Source organism: Pleurodeles waltl, chromosome 3_2 (assembly GCF_031143425.1).
Source record: "Pleurodeles waltl isolate 20211129_DDA chromosome 3_2, aPleWal1.hap1.20221129, whole genome shotgun sequence".
In the NCBI taxonomy this organism is placed as follows: Eukaryota; Metazoa; Chordata; class Amphibia; order Caudata; family Salamandridae; genus Pleurodeles; species Pleurodeles waltl.
In genome coordinates, this window is record NC_090441.1 from 84,031,034 (window position 1) to 84,054,000 (window position 22,967).

The window sequence follows — 22,967 nt, forward strand, 5'->3', positions numbered from 1 at the left end:
AGGTACCGCCGTCAGAACACCGCACCGCGGTCAAAAGACCGCGGCGGTGATTCTGACATTTGCCCTGGGCTGGCGGGCGGCGCCAAAAGGCCGCCCGCCAGCCCAGGGCAAATCAACCTTCCCACTAGGATGCCGGCTCAGAATTGAGCCGGCGGAGTGGGAAGGTGCGACGGGTGCAGTTGCACCCGTCGCGTATTTCAGTGTCTGCAAAGCAGACACTGAAATACTTTGCGGGGCCCTCTTACGGGGCCCCTGCAGTGCCCATGCCATTGGCATGGGCACTGCAGGGGCCCCCAGGGGCCCCGCGGCACCCCCTACCGCCATCCTGTTCATGGCGGGAGAGCCGCCATGAACAGGATGGCGGTAGGGGGTGTCTGAATCCCCATGGCGGCGGAGCACGCTCCGCTGCCATGGAGGATTCAGACGGGCAGCGCTTCTGGCCGCGGCTGTACCGCCGCGGTCAGAATGCCCGGCGGAGCACCGCCAGCCTGTTGGCGGTGCTACCGCCGACCTCCGCCCTGGCGGTAATTACCGCCAGGGTGTGAATCAGGGCCTTAGTCTCAAAGTTGGGGCCAAGGTAGCCCACCATTGGCGGTTCAAGGCAACCCCAAAGTTACCACACCAGCAGCTCAGGGCCGGTCAGGTACAGAGGTCAAAGAGGTGCCCAAAACACATAAGCTTCAATGGAGAAACAGGCGTTCCCTGGTTCCAGTTTGCCAGTAGGTAAGTACCCGCGTCCTCGGGGGGGGCAGACCAGGGGGGTTTTGTAAGGCACCGGGGGGAGGGGGACACAAGAAGGCACAGAAAGTACACCCTCAGCGGCACAGGGGCGGCCGGATGCAGCGTGCAAACAGGCGTCTGGTTTTAGATAGAAAGTAATGGAGGGACCCGGGGGTCACTTAAACGAAGCAGGCAGGCACGGGGGGGCTCCTCTGGGTAGCCACCACCTGGGCTAGGCAGAGGGTCGCCTGGGGGTTGCTTCTGCACTGGAGTTCGGTACACCCTCAGCGGCACAGGGGTGGCCGGGTGCAGAGTGGAAATAGGCGTCGGGTTTGCAATAGGTTTCAGTGGGTGACCCAGGGGTCTCTTCAGCGATGCAGGCAAGGGGGAGGGGGGGGGGCTACTCGGGGTAGCCACCACCTGGGCTAGGAAGAGGGTCACCTGGGGGTCGCTCCTGCACGGGAGTTCGGTTCCTTCAGGTCCTGGGGGCTGCGGGTGCATTGTTGGTTCCAGGCGTCGGGTCCCTTGTTACAGGTAGTCGCGGTCAGGGGGAGCCTCTGGATTCCCTCTGCAGGCGTCGCTGTGGGGGCTCAGTGGGGAGTCCTCCCGAGGTGTTGGTTTTCTGCAGGTCGAGCCGGGGGCGTCTGGTGCAGAATGGGAAGTCTCGTGCTTCCGGCGGGAAACGTGGGGTCTCTAAAGTTGCTTCTTTGTTGCAAAGAAGTTGCAGGATTTTGAACAGAGACGCTGTTCACTGGAGTTTCTTGGTCCTTGAGTGTAGGGCAGTCCTCTGATGCTTCAGAGATCGCTGGTCCCTGTTCGGAGCGTCGCTGTTGCAGTTTTCTTCGAAGTTGGGAGACAGGCCGGTAGGGCTGGGGCCAAAGCAGTTGTTGTCTCCGTCTTCTCTGCAGGGCTTCAGGTCAGCAGTCCTTCTTGTTAAGGTTGCAGGAATCTAGTTTCCTTGGTTCTGGGAAGCCCCTAAATACTGAATTTAGGGGTGTGTTTAGGTCTGGGAGGGCAGTAGCCAATGGCTACTGTCCTTGAGGGTGGCTACACCCTCTTTGTACCTCCTCCCTGAGGGGAGGTGAGGTACATCCCTAATCCTATTGGGGGAATCCTCCAATCTCAAGATGGAGGATTTCTAAAGGTAGGGGTCACCTCAGGTCAGGACACCTTAGGGGCTGTCCTGACTGGTGGGTGACTCCTTGTTTTTCTCATTATCTCCTCCAGCCATGCCGCCAACAGTGGGGGCAGTGGCCGGAGGGGCGGGCATCTCCACTTGCTGGGATGCCCTGGGGTGCTGTAACAAAAGGCATGAGCCCTTGAGGCTCACCACCAGGTGTTACAGTTCCTGCAGGGGGAGGTGAGAAGCACCTCCACCCAGTACAGGCTTTGTTTCTGTCCTCAGAGAGCACAGAGGCTCTCACCCCAGAGGGGCAGAAACTTGTCTCAGTGGCAGGCTGGCACTGACCAGTCAGTCCTGCAAGGAAGAATTGGGTAAATTACAGGGGGCATCTTTAAGATGCCCTCTGTGTGCTTTTTGTAATAAATCCAACACTGGCATCAGTGTGGGTTTATTACTCTGAGAAGTTTGATACCAAACTTCCCAGTATTCAGTGTAGCCATTATGGAGCTGTGGAGTTCGTTTTTGACAAACTCCCAGACCATATACATAATATGGCCACTCTGTACTTAAGAATAGACTTAGACACTGTAGGGGCACATTGCTCATGCAGCTATGCCCTCACCTGTGGTATAGTGCACCCTGCCTTAGGGCTGTAAGGCCTGCTAGAGGGGTGACTTACCTATGCCACAGGCAGTATTTTGTGGGCATGGCATCCTGAGGGGGATGCCATGTCGACTTTGCCTTGTTCTCCCCACCAACACACACCATCTGTAATGGCAGTGTGCATGTGTTAGGTGTGGGGTCCCTTAGGGTGGCATAACACATGCTGCAGCCCTTAGGGACCTACCTTGGTCACAGGGCCCTTGGTACCACTGGTACCTTTTACAAGGGACTTATCTGAGTGCCAGGGGTGTGCCAATTTTGGAAACAATGGTACATTTTTAGTGAAAGAACACTGGTGCTGGGGCCTGGTTAGCAGGGTCCCAGCACACTTCTCAGTCAGGTCGGCATCAATACCAGGCAAAAAGTGGGGGGTAACTGCACAGGGAGCCATTTTCCTACAGTCCTCTTAACTGCTAAGCAGTCCCAGACCTGCAAAGTCGCTCTTGTTACCGGTGATCAGAGAGGGTTACAATACCTTCTTGAATCATTTCTTGATAGTCTTTGCATAGTAGGGGTAGCAATCTAGACGTAAACACTTACAGAAAGCAGCTGTCCAGGGCCTTTGAGGGGCGCAGTTTAGCTTAGATGAAATAGTCTAGCCTGATGCAAGTTTTTGCACCCCTGAGTAATAAAAAAAAAAAAAAATCAATTAAAAAACCTACCGCCAAGGGGTGTCTCATTCTCCAGGTGTCAACCAATCCCAGATCTTCTAAGGACCCACCAGCTGCTATCACTGCTATTACCCCTTATTTGGACTGGTTGTTATCCACTAAACTATTTAATATGAAATAAAGTCTCCACCTGTGATTATAGAGCAGATACCTAGGATGTGAGAGTATAGGTCGTTTTGGCTTAAAATAATGTTTGTCCTCGGTTAGGGCTGTGGATTGATGCACCCATGTGCGTCTCACCATTAAGGGCTCCATCTCAATGCCTCCAATCTCACATCTTTATCTTCAGAACCCCCTCAGCCAAGACTGGAGATTTGGAGTGTATGAGTACACACACCTAGCATTTTTTCTCTCCAGAAGAGAAGTATTCTCCAGGGAAGTCTCAGGACCTTAAGTGGTGATTTTGTTGTAACACGATGTGTTTCTCGAAATTAGTCCTGTATCAGTCTTAAGAGGAGTTAATCCATGGACAGTCCTTCTCCTTTTTAGTAAATTGTTTAGCCCATGCGTGTTGTATGTGGTAACTTCTAAGTTAATCACAGTCATCGAAAAGAAAGTTTGATGAAGTAGGCGGTCAGTAGCCTTACCTCGTGCCCAGGCTATGTTGCAGAGTAGTGGGTGACCTTCCACTCTCACACGGAGTTGGGTTCGGCATTCATTTTGCTTGGCGCTGTTGGGGGTGGGGTGTTATTAGAGCCTTGGACCCCGGCCTTTAGGCCCTGGGCCCTGGTCTTCGGCCAGTGGCCGTTTGCTGCGGGGAGGCCACTGGGCCATTGGAGCCTCGGACTCTGAACCCCTTTAGGCCCTGGGCCCCAGACTTTGGCATTGGGCCTGGCCTGCCCTGATGATCCTGTCTGGTCCCGTTCAGTCCTGACCCTTTCTACTCTGTTTTTACCTGGGGCCCTCCCGAACTTCAGAGCTTTCTTGGCCCCAGGTTTGCTGGGTCCCACCCACCCTGCCTTGCCTTCTCCGCCAGCACTAACAGTGTGACTCATCACACTCTTGATGCACTGTGGCAGGAGAACCACATTCTGTAGGTTGTTGAGTCGGTGTGCATGCCACCAGCTGGGCCGCTCCACCCCTCGCTCTTTGTGTCGTTTGGGTCTGACTGGAGTGTGGTGGGAGCCTGGGCTCAATGTATAAGTGTTCCTACAACTTCAATTGCGTGGGGAGCAGAGTGAAAGACTTGGTCACCGTTGAAAGTCAAGATTCAAGTGGCAAGACAAGTGGTGATTGTGAGGTGGGCTGACGTTTAGGCTGCAGGCAGCCAGTATTGGGTGGAGGAGACTGTCCCAAGGCCAGTGTGGCTTGCATGGGCTGTGCTGTCCTGCGCTGCCCTGCTCCCATGTCCCAATTCAATTTTGTTTTTCTTTTTCAAGCCACCCTACCTCTCCTACACGCTGCTTGAGGCAGTGTTGTGAAAGTGTCGTATAGCCATATACTGAGAAACTTATAATACGTCAATTCCTTTTGCAGTTCATTGGCCAAATTGAAGGGAGGGGGCGTAAGAACTGAGCGCCCCATGAGGTCTGGCAAAACCAGAAAAGATCTTGTCATCTCCCAAAAATGCAAGAAGTGTAGTCGAGGTGATCCAGTGTGCAATGTCACAACCCAGCCGTCGTCAGCCCATGGTGAGAGGGTTCCATCCTTCCTCCTTCAGTCCTAATGTGGCAGTGTCCCCTGACTGCTTTACAAGACGCTGAACTATTCAATACCACAGTTTTGAATACCTGCTACCCTGTTGTTAATTTGGCTCAAGTTCACTGAAGTTCTGTGAGTCCCCCTCTTGGCTTATTTCATGAAGAAAACCCTAGTTGCAATATAGGTGAACAACAGAGCCACTCAGCCCGTGACGGGCCTGAACAAATTTCCGATGTTTGTGCTATGGAGGTGTCACCAAAAGCTTCCAGATCCTTGGAAGCACTTGCACTAGTATATCTGCTTGTTTCACCAGTCACTTTTGTGGACCACTGTGGCTCAGCAAGCCTCCCAGAGGCAGGGGAATTTTCCATCAGTTAGTCAGCCTCAAAGATAATCCAAGTTAATTGACATCACAGGTGGTCCACTCGGTTGTTGTCTCTCCGAAGCTCGAGCTCGCTTCAGGAGTTATTCCAAGTGACCATTCTTTTGATGCCACGGACTGGGGTGCTTCTCCAGCACCCTTTTGCAGAATGTGCAGGCCTCGATTAGCCAAGATTGCCAGCAAGATCATAGTATGGCTTACTTGATCAGCCCCCGGCTGCACAATGGACCTGCAGCCCAACTGGCAGTATTCTTCCTATGCTTCCCACAAGATCTCCTAGTGGGGCCTATAATGGTAGCTCTCAAATTTAGTTTAATTAAAGGGAACTTAATGACCAGTCACTCCTGGATTTATCTTGCCTCCAAACTGAAGCCATGGTAGGTGTGGACATTCAGTCTAATTCCGTGCTCAATTCTATGGCTGCTACCAGTGGCCCTGTGTGGTCTCGGCTTCTTCAAACTTTGCAATCTACCGTTCTGGCCTTGAATTATCACTCTAACAAGCTTGATGTGCAACTTGACCTGTTGAACATATTAGCCACCTATGTTGCGGGGATTGACCACAAATTAGAAAATGTAAATCAGCTAATCATCGGAGCACAAGCAAGCTCCAACTTAGTTCAAGCAGCCTGTTGTTGCTCTCCGACCATTGAAAATTTGTCATCTCTCCCAACCTTTTTAAGCTTAGTCATAGCCAAAATCAAGAGGTTTTCATCTTGCTCTGTGGCCCTGGTTCCTCCATTGAATTTGAGACCCTATTCAGACTTGCCACGGAAAAAAATAAAATCGAAAACATTGGATGACTATTTTTTCCTGGCAAAGAGTTCATCAGTTATTAACCCAAGCCGTCTTGTTGCCACTGGAGTCCCTGAGCAAGGCTCTTTGACCAGTCCACTTCATCAGAAGATCCGTTTACCTGGAGCCAAATCCACAGATCCAGTTCCCCCTTCCCATTTCAATTCTGTGCTAAAAGCTGACATTTGAAAACCATCTCCTCCAGGGGTTGACCTTGGAGCTCAGCACTCATTAAGTAAGAGGGGGAAAAAAAAACGTTGTAAACAACGGAATAAAAAGCGGAGCCCACTCCCTTCTGGGACTGCAAACAAAGGTCAGTATTTGGTCCATCATGACACGAGGCAGTCGCAGGAGGTGATCAATATGACCTCGCTTACTAGTTCTTCCATGGACATACAGGGTGGTTTCTTGCCGCCTAGTGAGCCTGTGTACGATTCACCAGCCAGCGCCGCCACCAAAGGAGATGGAACTCCCCCTAAAGAATTTTTGGGCTCTGTCGAGCATGGCAAAGCTAACAGCCTTCTTGCTCCTACTGTTACAATCCTGGGGTGGGGGTGTGAGGGGGGAGCTTGTCTCATCAAACCCTTTGGTGGCCCATAAAATAACTAGCTGTGATGTCATGGGTCAGAGAGCCTCCACTTTCCTTGGGATGCCCCCTATGAGTCAAGGAAGCCAGCCCCTTTTGTTAATACCATGTCATCAAAACTCCTCTACTGACTTCTTGGTGACTGGGCCTGAGATTCCTGTGGGCTCCCTTAGCCCGATGGACCTGTTTAAAACCATCTCTGAGTTAAGTGACATAGGATCTGGTTATATCGTCTGTATTAAATTTCTTCCCTAAATGGGTTGGCAGACCGGGGAAACCACCTTGGTATCCCTGGCTTCTGTCACCTTAGCGCAGTCTGTCCTTGCTAGAAAATATATATTTAATTCCTGGGGCATCATGATTAATCCCCATAAAAATCCTGGTTATCTTGTGCTATTGTCTGAACCTTTCAGTCCAAAGGCTCCCCCTGTGTTGAAGCCATTCTTAATCCTGAAAGGTGCTCAGGTTTGCACCATTACCCTTGACAGCACAAGAACAACTAGTGTTTGCAACTAGCTGAGGGCCAACTGGGCCTGGCTGTCTTCTTCTCTTCTGCATGGGTGACCTGAATGACCCGTGTGGGAGATATCCTCTGTGTCAAAATCTGAACGTTTGTCTCTATGTTCTTGGAATATCAATGGGTTTGCTCATAACTTCGAATCGGCGACTGTGTTTTTTTTTAAAATTGTTATGAAATAATTACTCTGCAGGAAACATGGGCTGAGGTCAGTTGCCCAATGTCATGGGTTTCTAGAATTCTGGAAATCCACCCAAAGATCGAGAAAAAGCAGCCGTGCTGGGGAGGGTGCTATCCATCTGTGTTGCTGTCAGATTAAAAGGTTGTATTATGACACTGGTTTGGGAAGAAAATTGGGTCCGGGGGATTATGATTAATAATTGAAGTGCGCAGCAAAGCCTAATTGTGATAAATGTTTATATTGCTCCAGGTACAAAGAAAAAAAGAGGGAAGTTATCGCTTATGCAGATCTGGGGGGACTTAACTGGGGAACATCCTTATGTTATGGACTATTTGGTAGCTTGGATTTTAACACAAATTTGTTCCAGGATACCTCTGAAGCCCTTGAAGGCCCCGATCTTTGTAATTACCAGTTAGTCCCTGAACAGCTGAGACACAGGGATTGTCCTTAAAGCTCCCCGAGTAGGTATGTGGTAATGCACTTAAACAGTATGGGCTTCAAAGTTTTGAATGCTGTCTGCAACAAGACACCCCTCCGTGTTGCGCCAGATCTGATTGGCGAACTTGATACTACTTGGATTATACTATTTGTAACATGGAATTTTTCCCCTTTCTACCCGGTGTGAGAGCGATCATTGCCCTCAAACTTGTGAGTATAAAGTCTAGTTTTCACCGTCATATTGAGGCTTGGGCTGTGGAAGGTGGTGTATACTCTAAGTCCTTAAAACATATAAAATGGAGCTCTTCTAGCAGTTCAGCAATGGCTGATTGCGTTAACTTTTTTAAGTCAGACGTGACAGGCTGTGTCCCCAATTAAGTTATGGGACAAATTTCTCTTTCTTATGCGCAAGGTTTATTAACCTGTACAAAATCCTACTTCACATCCAAGGGAAACCCAGAATTTAAAGAAAGCTTGCAACAAAGCTGCTAGGGCAATTAGAGTCCTGACTCTAGGGCACTACTCATTTAGTTTAAGGAACTGCATAACGGTTATAGGAAAGCTGTTCATGAAGAAAATCGGAGACGCTTTGCTTTGGGTAAAACTTTTAAGTGCCAACAAGGACTTGAACTCAAGAAACCTTTGGCTTCTTATCAGTAATCTAACAAAGAACTAGAGGGGGCTCGGCAATGTTAATATTTTGGAAGGTGATTGGACCGCCTTTTTGGTCAGACACTTCTCAGTAAGTGTGTCTGATGGAAATCAGCTGGGTGGGGTGGGGGGTCGGGGTGGCTCATCCTTCCATAGCAGCTTTGGTTAATTCTCAGCCTGTAGTTTCCCGCCCCCCCATCCAACCCTCCCGTTATAGAATTACATACAGACACTTGGGTCCGTATTAAGCTAGGAGATGGTTGTTCCCTTTCCAGGAAAATAACCACCTTTTGCAGTGTGAAGCAGGGTTGTGTGCTAGCCCCCTTGCTTTTTAATCTGTTTATCGCAGACCTGTCACCTGCTGTTGATGCCATTAACTCTCACCCACCTAAGATTGGTAGACTTCAGTTTAGCCATTTGCTCTATGCTGACAATCTGGCATGATTGGTTCAGCCACACCAGGGTTGACCTTCAATGGTTGCTCAACCAACTTGTTTCTTAACACAGCTGCGAACCATTTAGAAGTAAACCTGCTTAAAACAAAAGTTGTCTCCATTGGCAGGAAAAGGCATCTGGGAATCAGCGGGTACTATAAGAGGTGTAAACTTGTTTAAGATCAGACTTCTAAATATTTAGGGGTGCACCTTGACACAAGGATAGGTTTGTCAGGCAGAAGAAGGAGATTGAAGTTAAAGCTGTGGCTCTGCAGGTGTCCTTTGCTAAACTACTTAACACTCTTGAGGTGCCCAACCTGCTACCACTAATAGAAGTCATGAGAGCAAAGATTACTCCCTCACTGTCTTATGATCAGGAAGTCATGTGGAGCAGAGGTTCATGTTTGTTAAACAGGTTGATTATTAAGATTTACTTCTACCGCAGTCGCAATCCCCTACTCTGGTGGGGTTGGAATTTGGGCTTTTAGATCGGCGGGTAGTAGGTGCTTTTTTTAAACTTAGTCACAATTACGCCGGGCCAAGGCAGGTACCTTGAAGTCAGTTCTGTGGCTTGAAATTAGTGCCACTGTAGCGGAAGGCTCCCACTACCACTTTCTGACCGTTTATAAACAGTTACTGAGAGCTGAGGATCTCTAGACCACCAATCCTCCTCAACCCTTTTTTTTAAAATGGGTATCAAAGAGAGTATTCAGCTTTGGTCCTACCATTCCGATCGAGCTCTCCTTGCCAAACGTAAGCATGCCTGGACAGTCATTAATTCATTTTGTCCAGGTACCCCAGCTGACTACCTTTCCTGCTCTTATGGTATTTGTTTGAAAGTGAAATTCATGGCTTCAAGGATGGGCAGTTGGGCATTTTTTTAAGCATTTGCCCACAAGACCATCAATCCCAGAGGAGGATGTCTTGTGTAGGGGTTGTGGCAGCTGGGAAGAATCCTTTGAACACGTGGCCTGCCTGTGTCCATCCTTCCTTAAGGAGCGTAGCTGCTGCTGCTGCGCAATAAGTAGAACGAATTGGGGGTCCGCTCCTGCTGGCATGCTGTTAGGTCTTTGGATCCTGTGAACACCACGTTGAACGTTTTGTCGATTAAATTCATGAAGGCTGCCCAGGTCATGTTTATCAGGCACACTGCGGGCAGTGATTAATGGTGTGTGACAACCATCTTCCGCTTTTGCTTCGTTGGGTTCTAAATTACTTGGTACAGCCATTGAGTTTTAACCTTACACTATGGTTTTTGATGTTTGTTGGCTGTCATCTTAGGGTCGAACCACCAATGTACGTAAACACTTTAAGGGCCCTGACAATCGTTGGTTTCATGCTCAATATTTATTAGGTGAGTGTCTGGCCTGCAGGGAGGTTTAGATGTAAATTTAATTACAATTATGTGCAATGTCATACCCTTCCAGTCGGCTCCCCAGTTAATATGGGAATGTTCTTACATTCTTGTCAATACATGCTAATTAATTATTTTATCATGAATTTAATGTTTGATTTTAACATCGTGTTTTATTGACAGCTTGGGGGTTTTCAATTTGTGTACTGTCCCATTTGATTGTTTTTGGTTTTAAATTGTAATGGATTTTAATATATGTACAATAAACTATAATCTTTCGCTCTCACCCAAACAAGTAACATCTAAAGCCCCGGTGGGCACCCTTCTTTCCCTGATAAGTAACTTGGCCTCCAGTGAGGGGCCGAACCAACATTTCAAGGTTTCGAGTTGTACTGAACCAAATCAGAGAAAAATATGTGGGATAAGGTTTCTGTTAATGCCAGCCTCCATTGGCACCAGCCTCAGCACTGGCCAGATTTGTTTTGTTCATTTTTCACGCAACTCACAACTGTCTTTTCAAGGCTTCAGCCTCTGTTCTCCAGGTTTCATACTGGCTCTGAGTGTCCCTCTAGTCCTCTCCCTCCATCAGTGACTCCAGTCTTGCTAGATATCAAATAGTGTCAAGTAAAGAAGCACCCTTCCAGATAATACTGTCCTTAGACAACCATGATTTTTGAATTGTAACACCTTTCTGTTGGGGCGATACAAACAGTTTGGAGTGGCAGCTTAGCTTCCAAATAGGTTGCAGCAGTATTTGAGGTCTTAGGGTGTAAATGACAAGATTCTGCCCTTGAACCTTCTACACCCCCACCAAAGAAAATGGAAACCTCCAGCAACAAATGATTGTCACAGACTAAGATAAAAAGCTGTGCATTGTTAATTATGCTTGTGAGGTTTTGAGGATGTTTTTTTTTTTTTTAAAGTAATTGTGAGGCAATCACACAGTATATAAAAAGCAAGAACCTTAAAAAAACTAATCCACAAAGAACTTGTAATGTCTGAACTTTTACTATTATGATTTTCTTCAGAATACTATCCAAACTGTGAAGTGGTTTTCATGGGAATGGCGAACATACACTCCATCAGAAACAGCTTTCAATACCTTCGCGCTGTCTGCAACCAGATGCCTGATCCTGGAAAGTAAGTGTTACATCCCTGATTTAAACATTGCCTGCTGTATTCACAATCTTTCCCAGACATTGTTTCTCTAACTTTTGTCAGTCTAAAAGTATGACACAATTTTTTGTATTTCTCTGCCACTTCAGCTGTTCATCAGTATCATTATTAGAAATGTAGTTGTGGACAGCAGGTTGGCTGTTAGCTTTCCCAACAATCTGCGTCCTTGAGCTTCTCATCTGCGTTTCTTTCTTTGCTTCTGTTTCCCTTTTTTCCCCCCTATCCTGCCCCCCTACAGTCCAGCCTTCCTCATCCTGGCCCTCTTTTTACGCTCCACATTTTGACACTTCTGTGGTGGGCGTCTTGCTTGGAGATGTTTTGCTTGCAATGTTAAAGTAGTTTGTCTTCTTTCTTCCTCAGAAGTGGCATTGACGCCTACATTCTCAATCTCAAAACATCTTGGTCTAGTTCCTCAGTAGCACTCGTCTCAGACTTCACACTCCTTCAAAGCACCTTGTTTCTTTCTACATCCCTCTTCAATGACCATGTTCCATTTGCATCAATTTACTTAGTACCTCCCACCTCACATGTGCTTCTGCCAGACTGCATTAATTCTCTCAAACATGTTTGCCTCATTGTGGCGTTTGCTCAGTTGCCTGTGCCACTTCGCCTGTAACACATTTTTATTTACAAATTCCTGTCCCGGTATGCATCCTTTTTTGCCCTGTATCCTTGTTCTCTTGAGCAGAGCTCCAACTATTTGTACATGTTTATTTAAAGACTGCCTACTATGATGCTCATTTTTCTCATGCTCATTCTATCTTTCCTTTGCTTTCCTTAGTTGGCTTTCAGCACTGGAAAGTACAAAGTGGTTGCAACATCTCTCCATCATGTTAAAAGCAGCAGCTCTGGTGTCTAATGCTGTGGATCGTGAAGGACGTCCTGTTTTGGTTCACTGCTCCGATGGGTGGGACAGAACACCTCAGATTGTCTCTCTGGCAAAGCTTCTTGTGGATCCCTATTATCGAACTCTGGAGGTACGGTGCCTATGCTCGCCATTGCTTTTATATTGGCTCTGTTATTCTCTATCTCCCTTCAGGAAAGGAAGAAACCATCCACCTAGCTGTTATAAATAAGGCAAAGGTCCACCAGGGGAGCCTCATCTCCTGCTCCCTATAAACAAATAGGGTTTCACCAGTGTTCATCTAAAGGGTTTGCTCTCTTTTGTAAGGGTCTGTCCAGTAATGTAACTGAATGTAAAATGGAACTGTCCTTTGGTAGTGGTATTGTGTACTTTAAATCCAACTGGAAATTCAAGGAGTACACTGATCGTGGCAGATAGGATAACATAAGATCTACACCAGGAATAGGAATGATTTGAAGCTGTGTTCAGGTAGATGTGGGGCTGGGTGGAAAATTGTTGACTGGCCGAGAACTGTTGGAGTGAAATCAAGATGGACAACTCACCAATTTCTCACATTTCTTGGTTTTGATCCTTGTGATATTTTGTCTCCTTGTGATCCATTCCCTATCGCAAGTGGGTGTTTTTTTTGGTCAGATATACTGGTGCATTTGCTTTGTAATTAATGCATTAGGTTTTTAAGGTTTGAGATTTGACATGCAGCTGATTAATGTTGTTCACAATATTAGTGATGTGATCATATTTTCTCAGGCCTAGTTTGTGTTGTGGCAAGATTTAATTGATTTGATCAGAAAGGTCATTATCTCATCCTGGTGAAAAGGACTAGGACGTGAACGGTCATTCTGAAGTCCGGTTTAATAGAGAATTTACTCTCTTCTGCATTCAGATCTAGTATTCTTCTGTTGGGTATTTCTAGGCAGTGTGCATTGACAGAAAAGTTTGTACAGATTATGGATCTAAGCAATTTGATGTTAATTGTGAAGAGATCAGTGAATCTATCCAGCTTCCTTAGGCACAGTAATTCTTAGATCTGTGTTTGGTATTTACAATGGGAGGAATTTGTTTTTTGGTCAAATGTTGCTTTGAGTAGGTGCTTGACTTCTATTTTTGTAAAAGATTGAGGTTCATATTTGTAGCATGTGTACCTGTAGATCACATGCTGAGCCCATCTAGTGCTGTGATCATAACGTAATTCTTTTTTTCTTCAAGGAAAATTTTTTTTGTTTGATTTCAAAATGACTTGTGGTACGTCTTGTGAAACCCATGATGCACCAAGACAGACTCCATAAAAGATTCCAGAAGCAATTTTCCACAGTTGGACCACTGCAGCGTCTGAAACTTTCTACCCAAGGACCACAATGAAAAGGCTTGCCTGGTGTGTAATATTTTCTAGTCCAAAAGGGCTGGCAGCGCAACCCAATAGTAGGTGGGTGTACTAAGCAAAAATGCAGTGCCTGGATTTTACTGAGTCCTCTTCTGCTGTAGTTGAGAACATCATAGATTTTACACCAGCAAGACTGGGGCACCAGTACAGTGGAGGTTCAATGAGAGAAGAGTCCTATTTCTTTATCCCCTGATGACTCTGAAACTAAAGGTTCGATGGCATCTGTCGCTGTAGATACACATGTTGTGCATAGGCCGCCAGCTGGTGTTGGGTCGGAGTGTTACAAGTTGTTTTTCTTCGAAGAAGTCTATCGAGTCACGGGACCGAGGGACTCCTCCTCTTTGTCTCTATTGCGCATGGGCGTCGACTCCATCTTCGATTGTTTTCTTTCCGCCATCGGGTTCGGACGTGTTCCTTTCGCTCCGGGTTTCGGAACGGAAAGTTAGCTGAATATCGGAAAATTACGTCGGTATTGTTGCGTTCGGGATCGGCTTAGTTAGAATCAACACCGAATCGAAGAGTGAAGAGCTCCGGTACCCTTCGGGGTAGTTTTCGATCCCCCGTCGGGGCCTGGTCGGCCCGACCGCGTGTGAAACAACGCTGATGGAACAGACCCCGTTCCGTTTCTGTCCTAAATGCCACAACAAATACCCGTATACAGACCAACATTTGGTCTGTAACCTGTGCCTGTCGCCTGAGCACAGTGAAGAGACTTGCGAGGCCTGTCGTGCGTTCCGGTCCCGAAAAACACTCCGTGACCGTCGAGCCAGAAGACTGCAGATGGCGTCCACGCCGACAGCTCACCGAGAGTTCGAGGAACAAGAGGAAGAAGGAACCTTCTCGATCCATGACTCGGACTCCGAGGAATTAGACGAACAAAAAACTGTGAGTATGACGTTGAAGCCAGCACACAAGAAAAGTGACAAGGCCCAGGGGACGCCACTGCCACCAGGCCATGGCTCGACCCATAAATTCGGTGACCGACCATAGGCACCGAAAAAGGCCGAAATGGTGCCGAGATCGTCCGACTCCGGTCGAGACACCGGCACGCAGCCTTCTCGGGACCGAGAAAGTGCTGCTGAAAAACGTCGACGCCGAGATAGCGGAGCCGAAACTGCTCGACGCAGAGACCGCGGCACCGAGGAAGATCGACGCCGAGAGGGTTCGACTCCGAAAAAGAAGAAGGTCACCTCGGAGCCGAAAAAGAGTACAGACAGGGTTTCGGTGCCAAAACGACCCGCAACCGACCCAACTACCGGTTCCTATTCAGAGGAGCAATCACTGTCCTCTCAGCTGCGAAAGCATAGATTTGAGGAAGAGTTGCAATCCACCGAAGTGGACCACACTCAGAAACGTATTTTTATACAGGAAGGAACGGGGAAAATAAGCACCCTTCCCCCTATTAGGAGAAAAAGGAGACTGGAGTTTCAGTCAGACCAAGCACCACAAACAAAAATGGTGAAAAGGGTAACTCCGCCACCCTCTCCTCCACCTGTAACTAACGTTTCACCGGCACAAACTCCATCACATTCCCCGGCTCACACCACCATGAGCCAAGGTGACCAGGACCAAGACGCTTGGGACTTATACGACGCCCCAGTGTCGGACAACAGTCCAGAGGCGTAGCCTACAAAGCCCTCACCACCGGAAGATAGCACAGCATACTCACAAGTGGTGGCTAGAGCAGCAGAGTTCCACAACGTGTCCCTACACTCGGAACCAGTCGAGGATGATTTCTTATTCAACACCCTCTCCTCCACCCATAGCTCCTACCAAAGCCTGCCTATGCTCCCAGGAATGCTTCGGCACGCAAAGGAAATCTTCAAGGAGCCGGTCAAGAGTAGAGCAATAACACCAAGAGTGGATAAGAAATATAAAGCACCTCCCACAGACCCTGTTTTCATCACCTCACAGCTGCCACCAGATTCCGTCGTAGTAGGAGCAGCTCGCAAGAGAGCCAACTCCCACACATCTGGGGATGCACCACTCCCAGATAAAGAGAGCCGCAAGTTCGATGCAGCCGGAAAGAGAGTCGCAGTACAAGCTGCAAACCAGTGGCGCATCGCTAACTCTCAAGCACTACTTGCGCGCTATGACAGAGCCCATTGGGACGAGATGCAACACCTCATTGAGCATCTACCCAAAGAGCTACAAAAAAGGGCGAAACAAGTGGTTGAGGAAGGACAGAACATATCTAATAATCAGATACGCTCCTCTATGGATGCAGCGGACACAGCTGCAAGAACAATTAACACATCTGTGACTATAAGAAGGCACGCATGGCTACGAACGTCTGGTTTTAAACCAGAGATACAGCAGGCAGTGCTCAATATGCCATTCAATGAGAAACAACTGTTCGGACCAGAAGTGGACACGGCAATTGAGAAACTCAAAAAGGACACTGACACTGCTAAAGCCATGGGCGCACTCTACTCCCCGCAGAGCAGAGGCACTTACAGCACCTTCCGCAAAACAACCTTTAGAGGGGGGTTTCGGGGTCAGGCCACACAAGCCAGCACCTCACAGGCAACACCGTCCAGCTACCAGGGACAGTACCAAAGGGGAGGCTTTCGGGGCCAATACAGAGGACAATTCCCTAGGAATAGGGGAAAATTTCAAAGCCCCAAAACCCCTACAACCAAACAGTGACTCACATGTCACTCATCCCCTCCACACAACACCAGTGGGGGGAAGAATAGGTCAGTATTACCAAGCATGGGAAGAAATAACTACAGACGCTTGGGTCTTAGCAATTATCCAACATGGTTATTGCATAGAATTTCTACAAATCCCTCCAAACATACCACCAAAAGCACAGAATTTATCAAAACAACATTCAGACCTTCTGGAAATAGAAGTTCAAGCATTATTGCAAAAGAACGCAATAGAACTAGTACCAAAGACACAAATAAACACAGGAGTTTATTCACTGTACTTCCTAATACCAAAAAAGGACAAAACACTGAGACCAATCCTAGACCTCAGAACACTAAACACCTACATCAAATCAGAACACTTTCACATGGTCACGCTACAAGAAGTGTTACCATTGCTAAAGCAACAGGACTACATGACAACCTTAGATCTCAAAGACGCGTATTTCCACATACCAATACATCCGTCGCACAGGAAATACCTAAGGTTCGTATTCAAAGGAATACATTACCAATTCAAAGTATTGCCCTTCGGTTTAACAACTGCACCAAGAGTCTTCACAAAGTGCCTAGCAGTAGTGGCTGCACACATCAGAAGGCAGCAAATACACGTATTCCCGTATCTAGACGACTGGCTAATCAAGACCGACTCACTGACAAGGTGCTCACACCACACAGATCAGGTCATACAAACCCTCTACAAACTCGGTTTCACCATCAACTATGCAAAATCACACATTCTGCCGTGCAAGGTACAACAATACCTAGGAGCCACAATAGATACAACAAAGGGAATAGCCACTCCAAGTCCACAAAGGGTTCCAAATTTCCAAAAGATTATACAACGCATGTATCCAACACAAAAAATACAGGCGAAGATGATATTACAACTACTAGGCATGATGTCCTCATGCATAGCCATTGTCCCACACGCACGGTTGCACATGCGGCCCTTACAACAGTGCCTAGCATCACAATGGTCTCAAGCACAGGGTCAGCTTCTAGATCTGGTGTTGATAGACCGCCTAACATACCTCTCGCTTCTATGGTGGAACAACATAAATTTAAACAAAGGGCGGCCTTTCCAAGACCCAGTGCCACAATACGTGATAACAACAGATGCTTCCATGACAGGGTGGGGAGCACACCTCAATCACCACAGCATACAAGGACAATGGGACGTACATCAAAGAAAGCTGCATATAAATCACCTCGAACTACTAGCAGTTTTCCAAGCATTAAAAGCATTTCAACCAATCATAACTCACAAATACATTCTCGTCAAAACAGACAACATGACAACAATGTCTTATCTAAACAAACAGGGGGGGACACACTCGACACAGCTGTGCCTGCTGGCACAAAAAATATGGCAATGGGCAATTCACAACCACATTCGCCTAATAGCACAGTTTATTCCAGGGATCCAGAATCAACTTGCAGACAATCTCTCTCGAGATCACCAACAGGTCCACGAATGGGAAATTCACCCCCAAATTCTAAACACTTACTTCAAACGTTGGGGAACACCTCAAATAGACTTATTTGCAACAAAGGAGAACGCGAAATGCCAAAACTTCGCATCCAGATACCCACACAGGCAGTCTCAAGGCAATGCCCTATGGATGAACTGGTCAGGGATATTTGCGTACGCTTTTCCCCCTCTCCCTCTCCTTCCATATCTAGTAAACAAATTGAGTCAAAACAAACTCAAACTCATACTGATAGCACCAACGTGGGCAAGGCAACCATGGTACACAACACTGCTAGACCTATCAGTAGTACCCCACGTCAAGTTGCCCAACAGGCCAGATCTGTTAACTCAACACAAACAACAGATCAGGCATCCAAACCCAGCATCGCTGAATCTAGCAATCTGGCTCCTGAAATCCTAGAATTCGGACACTTAAACCTCACACAAGAATGTATGGAAGTCATAAAGCAAGCCAGAAGACCATCCACTAGACACTGCTACGCAAGCAAATGGAAAAGATTTGTTTGCTACTGCCATCATAATCAAATTCAACCGTTACACGCATCTCCAAAAGATGTGGTGGGTTACTTACTACACTTACAAAAATCGAACCTGGCCTTCTCTTCCATTAAGATACACCTAGCAGCAATATCTGCATACCTGCAGATTACCCATTCAACTTCACTATTTAGGATACCTGTCATTAAAGCGTTTATGGAAGGCCTCAAAAGAATTATACCACCAAGGACACCACCCGTTCCTTCATGGAACCTCAACATCGTCTTAACAAGACTCATGGGTCCACCCTTTGAACCTATGCACTCTTGCGAAATACAATTCCTAACATGGAAAGTTGCATTTCTCATCGCCATCACATCTCTAAGAAGAGTAAGTGAAATTCAGGCGTTTACAATACAAGAACCTTTTATCCAACTACACAAAAATAAAGTAGTCCTAAGGACCAATCCTAAATTTTTGCCAAAGGTTATTTCACCGTTCCACCTAAATCAAACGGTAGAGCTACCAGTGTTCTTCCCACAGCCAGATTCCATAGCTGAAAGGGCACTACATACATTAGACGTCAAAAGAGCACTAATGTACTACATCGACAGAACTAAAAACATCAGGAAAACTAAACAACTGTTTATTGCATTTCAAAAACCTCACGCAGGAAACCCAATATCGAAACAGGGTATAGCCAGATGGATAGTTAAGTGCATCCAAATCTGCTACCTTAAAGCAAAAAGACAACTGCCCATTACACCAAGGGCACACTTAACCAGAAAGAAAGGCGCTACCATGGCCTTCCTAGGGAATATTCCAATGCACGAAATATGTAAGGCAGCCACATGGTCTACGCCTCACACATTTACCAAGCACTACTGTGTAGACGTGCTATCAGCACAACAAGCCACAGTAGGTCAAGCCGTACTAAGAACCTTATTTCAGACTACTTCCACTCCTACAGGCTGAGCCACCGCTTTTGGGGAGATAACTGCTTACTAGTCTATGCACAACATGTGTATCTACAGCGACAGATGCCATCGAACTGAAAATGTCACTTACCCAGTGTACATCTGTTCGTGGCATCAGTCGCTGAAGATTCACATGTGCCCACCCACCTCCCCGGGAGCCTGTAGCCGTTTGGAAGTTAGCTTCAACTTTCTACATTTGTAAATATATTAAATCTTAGATACGTACATACTTATTCACTCCATTGCATGGGCACTATTACTAACAAACAACTCCTACCTCACCCTCTGCGGGGAAAACAATCGAAGATGGAGTCGACGCCCATGCGCAATGGAGACAAAGAGGAGGAGTCCCTCGGTCCTGTGACTCGAAAGACTTCTTCGAAGAAAAACAACTTGTAACACTCCGACCCAACACCAGATGGCGGGCTATGCACAACATGTGAATCTTCAGCGACTGATGCCACGAACAGATGTACACTGGGTAAGTGACATTTTCATTCTTAAGCTGTCGCCATTGAAGGCCTCGCTGTGGACACAGACCAAGGACCTCCGTTCTTAACTCAAAGGACCAACCACAACACCCTCAACCTCAGAAGGCAACTATACAGGTGCATACAGAGGATCTTCCCTGTAGGGATTAACCTTTGGTAAAGGCTTAGGAATAGCCAGAGAGCACCCTGTATTTCCAGACTAGCCTCCTCTGGAAAAGCCTCATCAGTCTACACCTGTCACTGTTGTAGAGACTGTCCCATTCCTAATGGCACTCCCAACATCCTAGGCAACATGTCTTTGGACCCACGATGCAAAGGGGACTCCCTGATGCAAAGACTTCTGCTGGGCAAGATGCACTAGCGTTTGAAGCAGCGAACCTTAGGCTCTCAGTTGAACCGTTCAAGTAGGTTAAAAAAAACAGTCTAACTGCACATACACCGTCATTTTCTGTTAAAATGTAAGCAACTTTCTTATTAATTAATAAAGAGTATCACCCAGTTTTTTTCTCATCTGATAGCCAAAAATCATTGTACGTTGGATGTCCAGAGGGCCATTATATGCTTTATTGACCATAATTGCTTAATGGGTCCGCACAGGTATTTCCATCTCATTTAGGCTCCACAAGATGGATAGTCCTATTTATTCAAATATGTGATATGAAAGTAATAGATACATTATATTTATCTGACCAACTGCACATTTCACTCACAAAAAAGTATGCTGCTATGGTATTTCCAGGCAGTATTCCATTAGTTGATTCTTGTAAGGCTAGACAAAGACTTCTACATATATTCACTAAACACTACTGTATGTATATTCAAGCCAATCAAGGCTTTAGTGAAGCAGGGTGCTAAAAACATAAAAACATTTCAGTTGTCTAAACACACTTGCCTGCAAGCCACTGGAATTGGGTGGAGAGGTAGTGCTTTAAAATCTATACATAGCATGCACTCTAGTCGTTCTCAACCTGTGGTTCGGTGACCCCTGGGGCACCGCAAAGCCTCCTCAGGGTGTCCGCGACTGCTTAGAAAATTAAATAATATTAACAGATTAGGTCCCCAGCTTTCAGTAATGACTCAGTGGGAGGGGCACCGGATTCCAATAATGATTCATTGGGCTTCCCCAGGTTCCAGTAATGATAAAGTGGGGGGTCTTCCGAAGTCAAAAGTCTGGTAACCACTGATGTAATCTACAGCTACAAATACTAAAAACAAAAAACGGTTTCGTATCTGTAGCGATTTTTTTGTAGCTTTTAGTGCTGTCAATTATCACTCACCACTACCCCCGTACTGAAGCCTGTGATTATTAAGGCTTGTGGACCGTTACTTTGCTATGCAGAGACTTACTAACTTTACTACATCCAGATCTAGGACCTGTATCATCTGACCCCGGACCGCTGGTCATTTAGAAGGTGACTCTTATTGATTTAGTTAGCAGCTGGACGGAGACTTCTTTCTCTTTACCATGACAAATGCAATTTTATAACAGTTGGTAGTTGGCAAGATTGTTGTAGCCAAGGCTGTATTTTTTCAGGAGTTGTAGGTTCGGTTTTCAGTGCTGAAGTAAATGACTTAAGTTGGGCGTTCTTGGACTGTGGTGGAGGAGAGGTATGAGTGCTCTTGTAAAGTAGAATTTCATTATTGTCTAGATTGGACAATCTCCTTCATAGGTACTGTCCTTGAGAACTGTTGCAATATTTTGGAGGTCTCCGTTTGATGGTGCTTGTGATCAGATAGGATACAATGTCTCTGCTCTGCTCTTAGTGTTGTTGACCTTCTCTGCAAAGAAATAGTTTTTGGATTTTCTTTCGATAGTAATATTTGCTCATCTTTATTTGTGACCAGAAATCCCAAAATTTTGTGTTAAAATGAGCTTTACGTCCTCCAGAGACTGTACGGGTCAGATGACCATCACTGACCCTCACTATATCTACTTCTGATGCTTAGGCTCAGATCACAAAACTCATGTGTGATTCCTGTTAGAGCATCCAGCCCAAGGTCATTAAGGAGAGGAAGTAGAAGCTCCTTATTGGCAGAACCAAAGAGGGTAGAAGATCATCTCATCCATGTTTAAGATCTCCTGTTTCTCTGCCTCCAATATTTTCCAGAAATCACAAACATAAGAGGAGGTATGTAGACAACTAAGGTAAGTCGTCGGCCAAGGATTCTTCTCTACCCTCTGACTCTTCCTCAGAGCAGGGGGTTAGTGGCAATACTGCAAGATCTGATGCAGTTGGTGCTGACTGAACCTGACCAGGCTACTTACTGGCTCCACTGAATCAGACTCCAGGATCTGGTATTTCTCATTCCTACCCAGAGTTCCCGTCTCAAGGGACAAATCCGACTTTCTTTTTGAATGCGGTTTGATATTCGTAGAATGCCCATGGTCTTTTTTTGAGCGCCTTTGTGTCCTATTGCTTTGGATGGGGTGACATTCAATGTTAGTCTCCCATCCACTTTAGTTCACCCCTTTATGGCACAGCCGGTTCCACAACTAACACGGTTATCTACCCATCCAACACCAGACCCATGGCTCGGTTTTAGTCTTCGCTAACGGCAGTGTCTGCTCCTCAGCCGACGCTGATAGTGAGTCTGAGCCTTAGACAACCACAACTCTTCTCTGTTCCTTCAGGGATGTCTCACAGTTCTAAAATAAAAGCACAGAGAATGTCATTATAGGAGAGCTGAAACTATCCATGACTTGCTTGGCATGATTTTAGGTCCAATATAGGATCCTCTTTAGAAAGTGGAACCAGGACTTCCTCAGTTTATTTCATCAAGTCCTGATGAATTTCAGGATTTGCGTGGGGAAAGTAGTTTGGATACTTCGCCTGAATTAGGCATGTTGAATGCAACAGGTCCCTCAGCTCGAAGTAGATTTCTACTATACAATTGTAAGAAAGGCAGCAGTGGTCCTAGAATTACCTCTTTCTTCTCTTGAAGCAAAATCTAACAAGCTAACTGAGGTTCTTCAGTCTGCCTGTCATAAAAACATAGTTGTAAGGTATAGGCCTGCTGCTGGAGAACACAGCTCCTTGTCACTCACCCTGCACCTGAGAGCCTTTTTTCTACAGGCATCCTGGTCTTCTAAATTCTCTCCTGGAGCCTTCCCAGCAGCCCCTGCTAATAAGGAGTGTATGAAACCAGGGTGTGGGACACACTAGATTTATTCTCAGCAGAAAGTTTTGCATTCAAATCGGTCTATACCAAGGATTTACGATCATGCAGTGTAGTAAGTGGCCAGCTTAGTTATTGCCAGAACAGCTCCAAGGTAATTTTTCAGAATTCGTCTGTGA

General features: G+C 46.5%; 1 protein-coding gene across 6 annotated transcripts in view; it reads left to right on the forward strand.

The window, feature by feature from the left end:
• The window catches only part of MTMR4 (myotubularin related protein 4), a 570,772-nt gene that overhangs the window by 367,217 nt on the left and 180,588 nt on the right, over positions 1 to 22,967 (forward strand). For all 6 annotated transcript variants that reach the window (XM_069226856.1, XM_069226854.1, XM_069226857.1 and 3 more), the window contains 2 exons: positions 11,184 to 11,295; positions 12,113 to 12,308. In XM_069226856.1, coding sequence (XP_069082957.1) covers positions 11,184 to 11,295; positions 12,113 to 12,308 — 308 coding nt within the window. The remainder of the gene's footprint in view (positions 1 to 11,183; positions 11,296 to 12,112; positions 12,309 to 22,967) is intronic.